Below are 14,538 nucleotides of genomic sequence, written 5' to 3'. Positions count from 1 at the left end.
ATTTATGAATTAGTTGACCACCCTTAGCCTCGCCTACTTAAGGCACGGTTAGCCAATGTAACACCAATGGGATTTGTGTCAGAACTTCGTATAATCTTACGTAATAAATAAGTCAGAGTTGCTCCAACGAATCGAACGCCACTGAAATGTAATAAGGGTTAGGGTACTGTATTCGAGAGAGAGCAAAAAATTAGAGATGGGACCGAATACGAATAGAAGCGAAAAAATATTGACGAATTTTGCAGACACAAATCATCATCGGTGTCCAGAACGGAATTACAGAGCCACATATTCTGGAAGCAGCATTCTAGTCAGGATAGTTACGGTTTGATTAGGATATAGATTTTATTAGCCATGTCTGATAAATTGACAAGGTTGGTGACTGGATTCGATATACGATTTTAGACTTATTGACTTACTTTTTCTTTAGAATTGCGATTGTCAATGCTGACAAGTGCAAACCAAAGGTACGTTTTTTATTCTGTGGACATCATTTGGAATAAATCGGATTGCTGATCAATGTAGAAATGTAGGCAGGAGTGCCGGAAATCGTGTCCAGTTGTAAGAACCGGCAAGCTCTGTATCGAAGTCACACCCGAATCAAAGATTGCCTTTATTTCCGAGACTCTATGGTTAGTATGCGTTCTGCCTTAGATCTGGTTGCATGTCCTAATGGGGCCATATAGTATTGGTTGCGGTATCTGCCCAAAGAAGTGCCCCTTTGGCGCCATTCACATCATCAATTTGCCAACAAATCTGGACAAAGAAGTCACCCACAGATACTCTGCAAACTCTTTCAAACTGCATCGTCTGCCCACGCCTCGACCTGGCCAGGTGCTCGGTCTCGTGGGTACAAACGGAATCGGGAAATCCACTGCTTTGAAGATCCTAGCTGGAAAGCTTAAGCCTAATCTCGGCCGCTTCGATAGTCCGCCGGATTGGGAAGAGATTTTGAAATATTTCAGAGGTAGTGAGCTTCAGAACTATTTCACTAAGGTGCTGGAGGATAACTTGAAGGCAATCATTAAGCCACAGTATGTCGACCACATTCCGCGAGCAATCAAGGGCGCAGTGACCAAGGTTCAGGAATTGCTGAAGGCCAGACTGGAGAGAGACAACTTTGAGGAAATTCTAGATAATTTGCAATTGCGTGATGTTCTGGAACGTGATGTTGGACAATTGTCCGGTGGTGAACTTCAGCGATTCGCTATCGGCATGACATGTGTCCAGGAAGCGGACGTGTACATGTTTGACGAGCCGTCGTCTTACCTTGATGTCAAGCAGCGATTGAATGCTGCGTTGGTTATCCGTGGCCTATTGCGTCACGATTGCTATGTTATCGTCGTCGAGCACGATTTGTCTGTCTTGGATTACCTGTCGGACTTTGTGTGTATCTTGTACGGTGTTCCATCTGTGTATGGTGTTGTCAGTTTACCGTCCTCCGTCCGAGAAGGTATTAATATTTTCCTCGATGGCAATATTCCTACTGAGAACTTGCGATTCCGAGAAGAGTCACTGCAATTCCGCCTTGCAGATGCGTCAGATGTTATTCCACTGGACAAGAGCAGAAGCTTCAAGTATCCATCTATGCAGAAGACTATGGGCGATTTCAGACTGCGAATTCAAGCCGGCGAATTCACTGATTCCGAGATCATTGTTATGATGGGTGAGAATGGCACTGGAAAGACTACATTCTGTCGTATGTTGGCTGGCAGTCTCATTCCCGATAGTGGAAAGAAGGTCGGCGAGATGTCTGTAAGTATGAAACCTCAGAAGATCAGCCCGAAATTTTCCGGTACTGTCCGCCAGCTATTCTTCAAGAAGATTCGTGCGTCTTTCTTGTTGCCTCAGTTTCAGACTGATGTTTGCAAGCCTTTGCGCATTGATGATCTTATTGATTTGGAGGTCCAAAACTTGTCAGGTGGGGAGCTCCAGCGAGTGGCCATTGTCCTCGCCCTGGGTCAACCTGCTGACATTTATCTTATTGATGAACCATCAGCTTATCTCGACTCCGAGCAACGTATTATCTGCGCGAAAGTCATTAAGCGATTTATCTTGCATGCTAAGAAGACCGCATTTATTGTTGAGCACGATTTCATCATGGCTACGTATTTGGCTGATCGTGTCATCGTCTTCGAGGGCAAGCCCTCTGTTGATGCTATTGCCACTAAGCCACAGAGCTTGCTTACCGGTTGCAACACGTTCTTGAAGAATTTGAACGTCACATTCCGTCGTGATCCTGTTTCTTACAGACCACGTATTAATAAACTTGACAGTCAGCTGGTACGTTTCCATCTTCATCATAACATTGGATATTTTATTTGCTAACTTTTTTATAGGATCACGAGCAAAAAGTTAGCGGGAACTACTTTTTCCTTGACAGTGTGGAGACGGCAGCACCAACAGCTTCTGCTTAACTAAAGTTTGGGTATATTATACTTGATTGTTTTACGGGGACCGACTAAAATTTGTATTGCCTATTGATATTAGTAGTACTACTTCTTCTGTCTACTACATACATAATATGTTCATGATGTCACACGATAGTCAACCTGTGCAATTAACCACAGATTTTTATTTTGCATATAATAGCTTTTCTCAGTTGGGAGCGGGATGGGACTCACGGTCGTAGCTACCTGTCAAACGTTTGTTGAAGCCATTAAGACCAGCGTTGGCCGTTAATCAAACCGACCTAGATAACTCTTTCAGCGTGGCCGTGACGTCACAGAAATACACCACCGACCGTCATGATGTTGAGACATGCATTGCTATATCGGTTTATATGTCAGCAGCCAAAGCATGTTTTCCGTTGCTGCAAATGAGAGTAGCGTTATACTCGAGGATATTCGCTGCCAATATAGTCTGCATCCGTCATTAGGAGACCGAACCACTCCCGGTAAATGAAGGACTCAGTGCCTGACAACTCTCACCACACATTATTGAGACGACTACTACGATTTGGCCACTGCTCAGACCAGTTGTCGGCTTTGGCTCACGGACGTCTGTCCGGTCTTCATCTCCATTTGCCGCATTTTCACCTTCATCAAAATAAATGGGACGAAGGGCCGCGTAAAATTCGCTTGTTTTCCAGTAATATTTGATCATGGGCAATAGATGACATCAGTATGTCTGTCTAACGACTTTCTATAGGGCATAAACCGGAACGACAGGGACTTCCGTTGCCTGATGATGTTATCCTAGAGATATGTTCCTACTTCGCGTTCAATACGGTTGTCACTCTCCGTGTCGTGAACAAGCAATTTTTAAATGTCATCAATGATCACCTGCCTGACATTATTGAGAATGAGATCAGAGCCATTGATAGACATATAGCAAATACAGCAGTTATCGAGATGCCACTTCTGCTTATCTCACAAGCACTGATCGGATACGCGGCCGTCTGTCCCTGCCCAGAATCACCGCCAGTGGAAGTTGTGCATTGGGTGAAGAAAGCGGAGCGGCGGGTGGTTCCTATAGCCAGAATTATTGGAATCATACGGAGCTCAAGTTTCCCGTTTGAATATAATCGGTTTCCGAAGCCGTTGATCACGCATTGGGGTCGACATGTTGCTTATTATTGGAAGTTTGTTGAGCAGGAGTTTGGCCAGGCGACACCATTCACGGCAGACTATTCGCGATTTTTTGAGATTCACAGTGATGCCGCTAATGGCCCTGTTCCTAATCGCAATAATGTAGATTTTTCAAGTTTGTCTGACAGGAAGGTCCTTTCGCTCGGCGTCTCAGTTTTACAGCTGTATGGTGCTACCTATCTTTCGGTTCCTATTGACCAAATGGAGCTATTTGAGGCGGCCTTTGTTCTTGGGCCGGAGTACGTTGCGCAGTGGGTGGATTGTGTGAATATATTTCTTCCAAAGACGAAAAAGACGCTACAGAAGCGGTTACTTGTTATAAACAAGACTCAAATGGCGCTGAAACAGTTGGGGATAGCCGTCGGAAGGCCGTCGCTAGAGCACCAGCTCAGATGTGAGCTCGAAAAACGGCATCTAATGGATATTGGGGAGGAAGTCATTCTGGATTGAGGCATGGGCCGGGAATGTACCAAGTTTTCATGTAGTTATCTTGTTGCTTGTATATAATGTTTTGAGTACTATGGTGTACAGATACAGATTGTGCACGACTCTAAAACTTCAATTTGAAGTACCAGAATTGGCAGTAATCTCTCCAAATTTGACAGAACGTATCATATATCAGATTGTGGTGTGTACTTCACTAATTTTGGCCCCCCCCCAGCCGGAATATTTATATCATATTTAACTTGATCTATGTTGCATATGCGTGTCTAATCTCCATCACTAATGATGATAAGTGGTCGTGAGAGTGCAGATTCATAATGCCAGAAGTTTACTATACTATTAGGGGGCGTGCCAACTATGTTCGGGTGTATGTTCTGCACTATTGACATTTATTCATTAATGTTTGTTTATTTATGTAGTACTGACTGCAGGGCATATATATCAACAACAATATGCAAGGCCGAGCTGTGCCCCACCCAACGACAGCGCAAGGATTAGACTAGTAACGACCCAGCTCGTTGAGACATTGACTACTGCACATGGCAAAATCGGCACCAATTAAGATCGGATATGTCGTCCGATCTAAAAAAGATGATCGGAATGGAAGGACGCCAAGAGGCAGTGTACGCCACATACGTGATGCGACTCCGTTGCCGTGGCAGCCGCGCAATTGGTTGAAAGCCGTTTGAGGCGCCTGACCAGTTGCGTCGCGTCGCAGGGCCTTTTACCGTTGCCGCGTTGGCAGTGACTGCGCTAACCTGAAGAGGAAGCCGGTAAATATATTTCCCACGCCCGGGCCCTCTGGTTTCCTTTCTCGTCTGGTCACCAATGTTCCGTCACTGGTTCGTGGACTGTTCGACTTCTGGATACCTCTTCTCGCATAATATAGATCTCTCCGCCTGGTTGAATATCTTCCACTTAGCCTTCTCGTGCTTGGTGGTTCCGGTCTTTTGTCACTTTCTCTTTGCGAGCTGAAACTTCTAGGCACGTATCTACTGCAGCTCGTTCTTGCAAGCAAGTCCGGCAGCCACATTTCCAAGCCAGCACCATACAAATGGACCGATCATCGCCTTTGGCGGCCATGATGCCGCCTCCTCCAGTGTTTCTTAATGAACACGAGCAAGCGCCACCGCTGAATCTTCATGCGATACTTCGACGAGGATCACACTCGCACCAGACTTCGCTGCCTAATATCTCGGCTTTCAGAGACTTCGACTCAGGATTTTCACCCGCGTTCGATTCACCCACAACCACTCTAGCGGCCGACTTGTCCCAAAACTTCCACATTGCAAAGAGGTAACTAGAACTTACTCGATCTATGATGCTTAAAGTCTTGACTTACAGTTGTGCAATAGTCCCGTGCTCCCAACCCCCCGCCGATCACTACTTCCTTCCTTCTCATTTGGAGCCAAGGCTTCAAAACGTGAGGCAACCGTCATTGACATTTACTGGTATAACCAGCTCTAACATTGGTACGACAGTTAATCGCACTCCACCTACCCAAGTCTCTTCGTCGCCAAATGGAGACACTATGGACGTCTCTCCCTTGCCTCACAAGTGCCGACCACTGCTTTCTGCTGCCTCGTCATCATCGTCATCCTCGTCTTTTACGAGCTTATCGTCATTGAAACCATTTTCGTCTAATTCGTCGTTGGAAAACTCCCAAGAATCCATGTAAGTCATTTTTGTGGGATGACTCCTATTCGATCTAGCTGCTTACATATGTAGCCGGAAGAATTATTTTGGTTCACGGCCTATTTCCAGACCAAAGGCGATGCCATCTTGTTTCCCGTCAAATCCCAATTTCGCCCCTCCGTCAATGTCTGCTCGAAGCATCTCAGCACCGTACACTCTCGACGAAACTCAACGGAGTTTGGATGAGATGTTTACTGGATCTCCCCAACCCGGAAGCTCACTAAAAGTAGTGGGGCTTGGCATGGATACCCCTGAACCAAACAACTCGTGCCTTTCCGGCAGCTTCAGACCAGCATTTGCCTCGAGATCGCCTACAGATTCACCTTTAGCTCAGCTGGCCACACGGCCAGCTAACAAGGTTCTGAGGGCGAAATATCGAAGAACCCAGAGTATGTTCCAAAAGCCTGGCGATGTTCTTGTTACGGAAATGAATGAAAGTCATCAGTTCCTCGCAGTCACTGGCGTAAACAATGCATCACCAATGTCTTCGCCTTCGTCCCAGTGCGGAAATGTGCCAATGCCAAGCTTCTCTGTGCAGCAGGATGATCCTTTCAAAAGGATAGCTCCAAGCACATTGGTTGACGTTCTCGATGGCAAGTTTCAGCAATACTACGATCGTCATGTCATCGTAGACTGTCGGTTTGAGTACGAATACGAAGGTGGGCACATTTTGGGCGCCGTTAATGTCACCTCTTTGAACCAATTGGAGGAAATGTTCTTGAATCGACCGCCAAAAGTGCGACTCCTATTGATTTTTCACTGCGAATACTCCGCTCATCGAGCACCAAGAATGTATGCCTGAAGTTGCGAATGTGAGTCGTCCGCTTAACTGGTACTAATGTTTGTTAGGGCTTTACACCTGCGTAACCGCGACAGGCATTTGAACATGCATCGATATCCTGAGCTACATTATCCTGATATTTATATCTTAGATGGTGGCTATAGCAACTTCTTCTCGAGCCATAGATCTCGTTGCGAACCGCAACAGTATGTCGAAATGACAAATTCTAATCATAGAGATGCATGCGAGCGTGAGATGAACAAATTCCGTAAGAACATGAGAGGCTTGAGAACTCAAAGTTACAGCTTCACCGGCGTCTCTGCATTTCATGGACACTCAACAAGCAGTGGTATCTTTGCTGAAGGTAGGACTGTACATGTCGACATGAGCGGTGTGAGTATCTCACGTCATACATCGCAGTGATTTCCGATCAATTGAACTGCTCTGCATTTGATGGTCATTATCAATAATTTGTTTGTATTATTTGCAGGTCTTAGATTCGGTGTACCGTCTGGTGTTAAATATCCTGTTTATTGATGGTTAGCATATGTTAGTGGGTTTCTTACTTTTGGCAGTCATTTATAATTGCAATGTTTGTCTGGCACTTGATGTCTCATTGTCGAAACATGCTTTCTAAGATTATGAGATTGTCCTCTATTGTGCTATTTGGAGTTCAGTGACGTGTTTCATGGATATTTAGTCTTTATTTACATGGTCTATCTGGTGGTGGATTATTTACTCGCATATATCATCTTTCTTTCTACAAAATTTTGTTTGAAGAGTCTTGTCGTTAGAAAGTTGTCATTTATTTCGATTTATTTTTCCCATTTCTTTTCATCTATTTTTGTTTTCTCATTGCTTCGTTTTATTTCACTATAAATTTCATGAGTGTAAATAGATGTGTTCTGATACTTAATGGCATGGTATATATTGTATGGTCATTACATGTCGTAGATATCTGTGTTCAATTGATGCACGGCAAATAAAATTCCATTAAGCAGCATCATTTTACATTCATGTCGTTACGATACGTCCATTTTATCCCCGTCGTCTACTTCTCCTACTGCTGCAGTAGTCTCTGATGTCGTTTCACCTTCGCAGGCAACCGTCTCCAACATTGCCTCCGCGGTTCCCACCTCTGCAGCGGATACCGCCACTGGATTAGGCGTTGCACTTCCACTGGCAGACCTTAGAACAGATTGAGCCCCAAATTTTGGCGCTTCAACCGCTTCACCTTCTTCCGTCTCATCCATACCTTCTCTGCGATCTGGATAAGGGTTAGATTACAAATGTGGCAGCGTATGCGAAAATTACACAGGATAGCATACCTTGTTCCTCTTTCTCCTCTCTGATTTGTCTTTGCATGCCTTGTAGCGCTGACACGATCTCTGAGAACTGCTCCCGCCTTGCAGTCCACACCTTTGCGTATTCCTCTTTTTGTACCTCTAGTTCCTTAATCTCAGTTTCCAGTCGATGTAAAGCCTTGGTTGTCTCTGCACGCGTACGCAACCTATCGCTAGCCATCTTTCGCGTAAATTTGTCGTATTCTTCTAATTGCGACCGTAATATACGTGCATCTGAGAGCTCGGATTCAAGGTTAGACGTCAGTGTCTTGCCTTTGTCATATGCATCTCCTAGGATGGCATATTAGCACTGGTGCGCACTTCAATAACAAGCAGACATACGGATTTCGGATTGCTCTGCTTCGTATTTGGCGATCTCTCTCCCGCTGACGGACTTCTGCAGTTGAAGCTTTAGTACGCTAACTTCGTAATTGCTTAACGCATTGTCAATTTCCTTCTTCGCAGATTCACTGTAGGCGTTCGTTAGCATATGCCCGTTAATATCGAGCCACATCACAGCAAATTTGTCGGTGCAAATCATGCGCTTACATTTCTTCTTTGCTTGCAAACCGTAGAATCGACAAAGTTTGTATAATCTTGAATACTCGCTTATATGCTGCCTCGTTTATGCTCACTCGTTCACGAATGATTTTATCTAGACTCGTTGGATTCTTAAGAAATTGATGATGGCTCGACGGAAGCATACCTATTTGATCTGACATGTCTACTGATTAATCGAAAGCAATTAAAGCTTAAATCCAATCACGTTCACTGTCCAGATGTTGTAGCTGGGTGGTCGTATATATGGAGCCACTTTTGACAGGAGGAATGATGTATGACTATGAGCTTTTGTTGAAACTTCAGAGGAATATCGAAGTGCTGTGCGGCGCCATGCGATGCTCATCGCACAAACTTTCTGTGACAATATATCATTCCACTTGGCTGCAATTCAGTTACTTTACGGTACCATTTTCTCAGAACTCGGTTCAAGACTGCACTAATTCAAGGTGCCCGACCATGCCGCGTCTGAGCAATGACGATTTCAGGAAACTTGTAAATGCGCCAGCGACCTCCTCTTCTCGAACGGCGACGTCATCGGACGTACATCCCAGAGCATCCGGACCCAAAAGGTTTGCCACACAAAACGGTTTTTGATACTATTTGTGTTCTCCCGAGCATAGGCTAACTTAGATGGTAGGTCAGTGCTACCGTCCCAGTCCAAGACGTTCGAAAGATCCGGGCTTGACGATACGCCAACCAAACAAGCCCAGAAAAGACCGCAATATCGCGATCGGGCGCAGGAACGCCGACAAGCCAAAGAAGAAGATTTAGCACCAACGAATATTTCCAAAGGACTGGACTACGAGCTTCTTGCGCGAGTTCGCCGTGGAGAAGATATTTATGTGTCTGAGAGCGTGGATAGGGCGGAGCATTACAATTACAATGCTGATGATGATGATGATCCGGAACTTGATAAGCAGCTTGATGAGATTTTGATGTCGAACGAGTTGGACAAGAAAGATGTGGTTAGTGCAGAGAATGTAACGAAATCGAAGGCAGAGTTATTGAGCGAGCTGAGGAGGAAGATTGATGAGAAACCGAAGTCGAAATTTAGGCCAATTGGAAAATATAAGTCGCCAGGTCTAGAAGAGGAGAGGAAAGCTGATGTACATGTGAAGTCTAAGAGCGCGAAGAATGACAAGAAGAAGAAGGAGAAGAAGTTTAAGCGGCCCCAAATGTCCGAAGTGCCTCAAGTGCCTCAAGTGTCCGAAGTGTCCGAAGTGTCCGAAGGTTCCGAGATAACCTCGAAGGATCGGGAGCCTACGCAGCGAGAGGACGATTGGACGCCTGCTGTAGCACCTGTCGCAGAGACTTCGGAGCTTCAGTCAGATAAACATAAGGTTTACACAGGTCTGCCGAGGCCTGCGGACAAAGCGCCAGGAGAGGATGCATTGGACGATGGTGACATCTTTGAGGATGCAGGCAGGGACTACGATCCATTTGCTGGAATAGATGATGACGACTCTTTGTCCGACTCAAAGGACGATGCCAAGGAGAACTCGAGAAAAGTTTTGAGTCCGAAGGAAAGCCCAAAGTCTTCTACCGGGCATCCAGAAGCACTCAAACCAAGGCGGAATTACTTTGGTGACCACATTTCTTTAGAACCCGAGCCGGCTAAGACAGAGACAGAGCATGCATCCGAACAATCAAAGTCGATGATGGATATCATTGCCAAAGTAGATCTAGATACGGTGCTGAAAAATGCGCGAGCCGCAAAGACGGACAAGACACTAGGACTTGTTCCCTTACAAATGTTTGGAAGGGATTACGACATTGATACAGATTTAGGAGGAGAAGGACGGTGGATTGATGACGATGAGGAGGACTCTATTCGTAAGAAGTCACGAAAGAGGAAGCGAGCTTGACAGTTTGTATTTTAGTATTGTTTGATGAGAATTATACAATATGGTCTGGGGTTAGGGTCGATTATTCGTTCGTTAGACTTGGAGAAGTGCGGGTTTTGTATGAGTTTACCCGGCTTCATAAGGCCACGTAGGGATTAGACAGTTTCCAGATCAACACCGCGATCCTGACTAGACGCTCGCGGTTGATCAATTTACGCGGCTGATATATCGACATCCGCTTTTTGCTTGACTCAATTGCAAGTCACTGACAATGGTTTTGCTGCCGTCGTCGATTCCACCATCGGCCGTTCAGGCACTGCCACTTCTAAAGGCGGTGATCCTGCTAACGATTGCCGGAGCAGGGATCGCATCCCGTCTATTCTCTGTTGCGCGATTCGAGAGTATTATCCATGAGTTTGATCCCTGGTTCAACTTCCGAGCGACAAAGTATCTTGTATCTCATGACTTCTATTCGTTCCTCGATTGGTTTGACGACCGGACGTGGTACCCTCTTGGTCGTGTCACAGGCGGTACATTGTACCCTGGTCTGATGGTCACTTCCGCCTTGATCTTCCATACGCTCAAGGCTCTTACGCTTCCAGTTGACATTAGGAACGTTTGTGTAATGCTTGCCCCCGTTTTCTCTGGATTGACGGCGTACGTGACGTACCTATTCACGACTGAAATGAAGGACGAGGGCGCCGGATTGCTGGCCGCAGCATTTATTGGCATAGCTCCAGGTATGAGTGTGAATTATCAATTGTTATTGCAACTGCTAACTTTTGCAGGCTACATTTCTCGATCTGTTGCTGGATCATATGACAACGAAGCAATTGCAATTTTCTTGTTGATGCTCACTTTCTACCTTTGGATCAAAGCCCTCAAGCTTGGATCGGCATTTTGGGGTGCGTTGACAGCGTTGTTCTACTTCTACATGGTTGCGGCATGGGGTGGATATGTGTTTATTACCAATATTATTCCACTGCATGCGCTCGTACTTATCATAATGGGCCGCTATTCCAACAGATTGTATGTAGCTTACTCGGCGTGGTATTCTTTGGGAACTCTTGCGTCGATGCAGATTCCATTCGTCGGTTTCCTTCCAATTCGATCGAGTGAACACATGGGCGCACTAGGTGTGTTTGGGCTCCTTCAGCTTGTTGGATTCTCTCAGTATATTCGGGCGCGTCTGCCATCCCGTCAGTTCAAGGTCTTGATCATGGTCGCAACCGTTGGCTTGCTTTCCCTTGGCGCACTTGCCGTTGTTGGACTTACATTCACTGGGGTGATCGCACCCTGGACGGGTCGATTTTACTCGTTGTGGGATACCGGATACGCGAAAATTCACATCCCCATTATTGCGTCTGTGTCGGAGCATCAGCCGACGGCGTGGCCATCGTTCTTGTTTGATACTCACATGCTCATCTGGCTCTTCCCCGCAGGCGTGTATCTTCTGTTTCAAAAGCTTCGAGACGAGCATGTGTTTGTCATCATTTACGCTATTTTGGGCTCGTATTTTGCGGGGGTGATGGTTCGATTGATGCTGACACTGACACCTGTGGTGTGCGTTTGCGGCGCGGTGGCTCTGTCGACAATTTTAGACCAATACACTAATCTTGCGACTCCAGAAACCACTGGCGAGGAATCCAGGGATGGAGAGAGCAATAAGGATGAGTCGTCTACGTCGCTTTTGAACATCAACGGTCTCGCTCGAGCACCGATTGTCGGGATCTTTTCGCCGTGGTCACGAGTGGTTGTGATGGGATCGTTCTTGGTGTACCTGTGCATGTTCGTGCAACATTGTACATGGGTGACCTCGAATGCCTATTCTTCCCCGTCTGTCGTGCTTGCAAGCCAGCTTCCTGATGGTTCAACGCACATTATCGACGACTTCCGGGAGGCGTACTACTGGCTTCGGAAGAACACGCCGCAAGACGCGAAGATCATGTCATGGTGGGACTACGGGTACCAGATTGGCGGGATGGCGGACCGCACGACGTTAGTGGACAACAACACGTGGAACAACACTCACATTGCAACTGTCGGCAAGGCAATGAGTTCGCGAGAAGAAGTGAGTTATCCAATTTTACGGAAGCACGATGTTGATTACATTCTTGTGATTTTTGGCGGGCTGATCGGATACTCTGGCGACGATATGAACAAGTTTTTGTGGATGGTGCGGATCGCGGAAGGAATCTGGCCTGACGAAGTGCAGGAGCGGAATTTCTTTACGGCGAGAGGTGAATATAAAGTGGACGAGCAAGCGACGCCAACTATGCGGAACTCGTTGATGTATAAGATGTGTTATTACCGGTTTACGGAGTTGTTTGGACGGCAGGGGGCGGTCGACCGGGTGCGGAACCAGCGAATCCCGTCTCCGACGACGGATAGCTCTGCGGCGCCGATACAACTTAATACTGTGGAGGAGGCGTTTACGTCCGAGAACTGGATTGTGAGAATTTATAAGGTGAAAGACTTGGATATCTTTGGACGGGAGCACGCAGCTGCGATGGCGTTCGAGGAGGGCAAGAAAAAAGGCGGACGCGCGATCCGGGGGCCGTCTTCGGGAGGACATGGAAAAAGCAAAGCTAGGGTCCTGAGAGTTTAGAAGATATTGTGTTTGTACATAAATTTAAAACTAATTACTGAATGTATATCATAATACGTCTTAGAGAATAAAAAGTCCTTTGATGCAATTATTTTGCAGGACCAATTATATACACAAGGTGCTCAGGGTAGTAAGTTCCAATAGAATCGCACTCAGCAGCCCGGGACGCGTCCACAACGCGTGGGTTAGGGTGTACAAAACGCGTTCGAACATAATATCGACATTCGACAGGTCGCACAAGACCTTCTTGATTGTCATGGCCCGCGTGATAGAACAATTCTGAGTCTGAGTCTAGCGGCCGAGTCCTGCGCGCCTGTCACGGGGCCGGCTCTAAATTAGATTTCGTTGTACGCAGCTTCGATCTCGCCATCGTTTTCCAAGCTCGCTTTCTAGGATCACGCATTCTGGGTTCTGCTGTGCAGTACCGTAGATCTTTAACATGGGCCTCATGAACGCAGCTTTATCCGTACTGGGCAGTACGTCTGCCGCGAAGTTATACTACTTTCTGCGCGGGTATTCCAGCAAAAGCTATCTCGATCCCGAGCTAGATATCGCGCTGGTAACAGGAGGGTGCAACGGCCTAGGTGCGAATATCGTGAAACGGCTGCGTGCGCGCAAGATTCCAGTTGTCGTTCTGGATGTTGCGGATCCGGAAGACCGCGTGGACGGGGTATACTACATCAAGTGCGATATTTCGTCGAGGGAGCAGGTTATTGATGCCGCGGAGGTTATTAAGCAGGAGGTTAGTGGAAGTAATGTTTCACCCAAGGAAGTTCGTTCTAATATTCTAGATTGGAGATATTACCATCTTGGTCAATAATGCTGCTATAACTCACGGCAAGACCATCGTGGACTTGACGTATGAAGAGATTGAATTGTACGTCGGCTTGTGATGTCATATCGGGATCGTTAGTGCTGATCGTGTAGGTGCATGAGGGTGAATTTGACGTCACAATTCTATACGGTCAAAGCTTGTCTTCCTGGTATGCTGAAGTTGCGTCGCGGATACATTGTGATTGTGTCGTCCGTGATGGCGTATGTCGGCCCTGTCAAGCTGAGTATGTTTCTAATATTAGCTCCCTAAAGATATGATAATTAATGCAAGAGCAGGTGCATATGCGGCATCCAAAAGTGGCCTACTCGGCTTGTATGAGTCGCTGACGTATGAAGTCGGGCCGAACGCGGACAAAGACTCCGGCATCCGCACTATTCTCGTGACGACGGGACAAATGGCGACATCGCTTTTTGAAGGAGTCAAATCTCCACACAAAATCACGGCGCCGGTACTCGACACCAGCATTGTAGCCGACCGCATCCTCCTCGCGCTCGAAAGGGGTGAGCAAGGCCGCCTGATGTTGCCTGTGTATGCCAGGTTCATGCCATTTGTGCGGGCCATGCCGCGGTCGTTTATGACGATTGTCCGTTACTTGAGTGGCGTTGACCGAGGGATGAGAACCTATTTGGGAAACGGCCGGAGTGAGATGTTGCTGCGTAATGCTGAATCGTCAAATGGAAATAGCAAGTCTCACGGACATTCTGAATAAATGTGTAAATTGAACATTTATACATGCGCTAATTGTGAAATGATATGAATGTGGATATGTATAGATTGCTATTATATATTATTATGTGAAGTGTTATGAGAAAAATATATATATCGTAACAGTGTTAA

At 46.4% G+C, this 14,538-nt stretch overlaps 7 protein-coding genes across 7 annotated transcripts; 6 read left to right on the top strand and 1 right to left on the bottom strand.

Moving 5' to 3' along the window:
* The first annotated feature begins 110 nt into the window (after window positions 1-110).
* Window positions 111-2,632, top strand: V1513DRAFT_451832 (P-loop containing nucleoside triphosphate hydrolase protein). The gene is made up of 5 exons (XM_066899029.1): window positions 111-374; window positions 431-467; window positions 526-632; window positions 687-2,283; window positions 2,340-2,632. Exons 1-5 carry the CDS (start codon window positions 355-357, stop codon window positions 2,415-2,417), a joined length of 1,839 nt encoding a protein of 612 aa, XP_066751352.1. The 5' UTR covers window positions 111-354; the 3' UTR covers window positions 2,418-2,632.
* A 19-nt stretch (window positions 2,633-2,651) lies between these two features.
* V1513DRAFT_451831 (uncharacterized protein) lies at window positions 2,652-4,208 on the top strand. The gene is made up of 2 exons (XM_066899028.1): window positions 2,652-3,090; window positions 3,151-4,208. Exons 1-2 carry the CDS (start codon window positions 2,901-2,903, stop codon window positions 4,038-4,040), a joined length of 1,080 nt encoding a protein of 359 aa, XP_066751351.1. The 5' UTR covers window positions 2,652-2,900; the 3' UTR covers window positions 4,041-4,208.
* An 880-nt stretch (window positions 4,209-5,088) lies between these two features.
* Window positions 5,089-6,933, top strand: V1513DRAFT_460468 (uncharacterized protein; the record flags this gene model as incomplete). Its single annotated transcript, XM_066899832.1, has 5 exons — window positions 5,089-5,330; window positions 5,390-5,457; window positions 5,516-5,708; window positions 5,763-6,521; window positions 6,579-6,933. 5 exons carry the CDS (start codon window positions 5,089-5,091, stop codon window positions 6,931-6,933), a joined length of 1,617 nt encoding a protein of 538 aa, XP_066751350.1.
* Window positions 6,934-7,393: 460 nt separating this feature from the next.
* V1513DRAFT_451823 (uncharacterized protein) lies at window positions 7,394-8,775 on the bottom strand. The gene is made up of 5 exons (XM_066899027.1): window positions 8,560-8,775; window positions 8,403-8,508; window positions 8,196-8,323; window positions 7,839-8,144; window positions 7,394-7,777 (listed from the first exon to the last, which is right to left on the bottom strand). Exons 1-5 carry the CDS (start codon window positions 8,573-8,575, stop codon window positions 7,533-7,535), a joined length of 801 nt encoding a protein of 266 aa, XP_066751349.1. The 5' UTR covers window positions 8,576-8,775; the 3' UTR covers window positions 7,394-7,532.
* A 95-nt stretch (window positions 8,776-8,870) lies between these two features.
* V1513DRAFT_427422 (uncharacterized protein) lies at window positions 8,871-10,279 on the top strand (the record flags this gene model as incomplete). The annotated part of the gene is made up of 2 exons (XM_066896220.1): window positions 8,871-8,983; window positions 9,052-10,279. 2 exons carry the CDS (start codon window positions 8,871-8,873, stop codon window positions 10,277-10,279), a joined length of 1,341 nt encoding a protein of 446 aa, XP_066751348.1.
* A 125-nt stretch (window positions 10,280-10,404) lies between these two features.
* V1513DRAFT_230110 (Oligosaccharyl transferase STT3 subunit-domain-containing protein) lies at window positions 10,405-13,086 on the top strand. The gene is made up of 2 exons (XM_066894418.1): window positions 10,405-10,998; window positions 11,047-13,086. Exons 1-2 carry the CDS (start codon window positions 10,530-10,532, stop codon window positions 12,864-12,866), a joined length of 2,289 nt encoding a protein of 762 aa, XP_066751347.1. The 5' UTR covers window positions 10,405-10,529; the 3' UTR covers window positions 12,867-13,086.
* A 28-nt stretch (window positions 13,087-13,114) lies between these two features.
* V1513DRAFT_486889 (uncharacterized protein) lies at window positions 13,115-14,534 on the top strand. The gene is made up of 4 exons (XM_066900512.1): window positions 13,115-13,608; window positions 13,658-13,743; window positions 13,794-13,924; window positions 13,977-14,534. Exons 1-4 carry the CDS (start codon window positions 13,306-13,308, stop codon window positions 14,408-14,410), a joined length of 954 nt encoding a protein of 317 aa, XP_066751346.1. The 5' UTR covers window positions 13,115-13,305; the 3' UTR covers window positions 14,411-14,534.
* The last annotated feature ends 4 nt before the right edge of the window (window positions 14,535-14,538 follow it).

Source organism: Lipomyces chichibuensis (genome assembly GCF_038497645.1).
Source record: "Lipomyces chichibuensis strain CBS 12929 unplaced genomic scaffold V1513scaffold_43, whole genome shotgun sequence".
Classification (NCBI taxonomy): domain Eukaryota; kingdom Fungi; phylum Ascomycota; class Lipomycetes; order Lipomycetales; family Lipomycetaceae; genus Lipomyces; species Lipomyces chichibuensis.
Note: the sequence above shows the minus strand (reverse complement) of the source record. Positions and strands in the feature narration are given on the sequence as shown.

Excerpts from the sequence above, each read along its gene's own strand:
- V1513DRAFT_451823 (XM_066899027.1), bottom strand. Across the intron at positions 8,324-8,402 it reads TTTGCAAGCAAAGAAGAAAT|TGAATCTGCGAAGAAGGAAA; the intron begins GTAAGCGCATGA and ends GAACGCCTACAG. Across the intron at positions 8,145-8,195 it reads AGCAGAGCAATCCGAAATCC|GAGATGCATATGACAAAGGC; the intron begins GTATGTCTGCTT and ends ATGCCATCCTAG.
- V1513DRAFT_486889 (XM_066900512.1), top strand. The coding sequence starts at position 13,306 with ATGGGCCTCATGAACGCAGCTTTATCCGTACTGGGCAGTACGTCTGCC. Across the intron at positions 13,744-13,793 it reads ACGTATGAAGAGATTGAATT|GTGCATGAGGGTGAATTTGA; the intron begins GTACGTCGGCTT and ends CTGATCGTGTAG. Across the intron at positions 13,925-13,976 it reads TGTCGGCCCTGTCAAGCTGA|GTGCATATGCGGCATCCAAA; the intron begins GTATGTTTCTAA and ends ATGCAAGAGCAG.
- V1513DRAFT_230110 (XM_066894418.1), top strand. The coding sequence starts at position 10,530 with ATGGTTTTGCTGCCGTCGTCGATTCCACCATCGGCCGTTCAGGCACTG. Across the intron at positions 10,999-11,046 it reads ATTTATTGGCATAGCTCCAG|GCTACATTTCTCGATCTGTT; the intron begins GTATGAGTGTGA and ends TAACTTTTGCAG.
- V1513DRAFT_451832 (XM_066899029.1), top strand. The coding sequence starts at position 355 with ATGTCTGATAAATTGACAAG. Across the intron at positions 468-525 it reads CTGACAAGTGCAAACCAAAG|AAATGTAGGCAGGAGTGCCG; the intron begins GTACGTTTTTTA and ends TGATCAATGTAG. Across the intron at positions 2,284-2,339 it reads ATAAACTTGACAGTCAGCTG|GATCACGAGCAAAAAGTTAG; the intron begins GTACGTTTCCAT and ends ACTTTTTTATAG.
- V1513DRAFT_451831 (XM_066899028.1), top strand. The coding sequence starts at position 2,901 with ATGAAGGACTCAGTGCCTGACAACTCTCACCACACATTATTGAGACGA. Across the intron at positions 3,091-3,150 it reads TAAAATTCGCTTGTTTTCCA|GGCATAAACCGGAACGACAG; the intron begins GTAATATTTGAT and ends GACTTTCTATAG.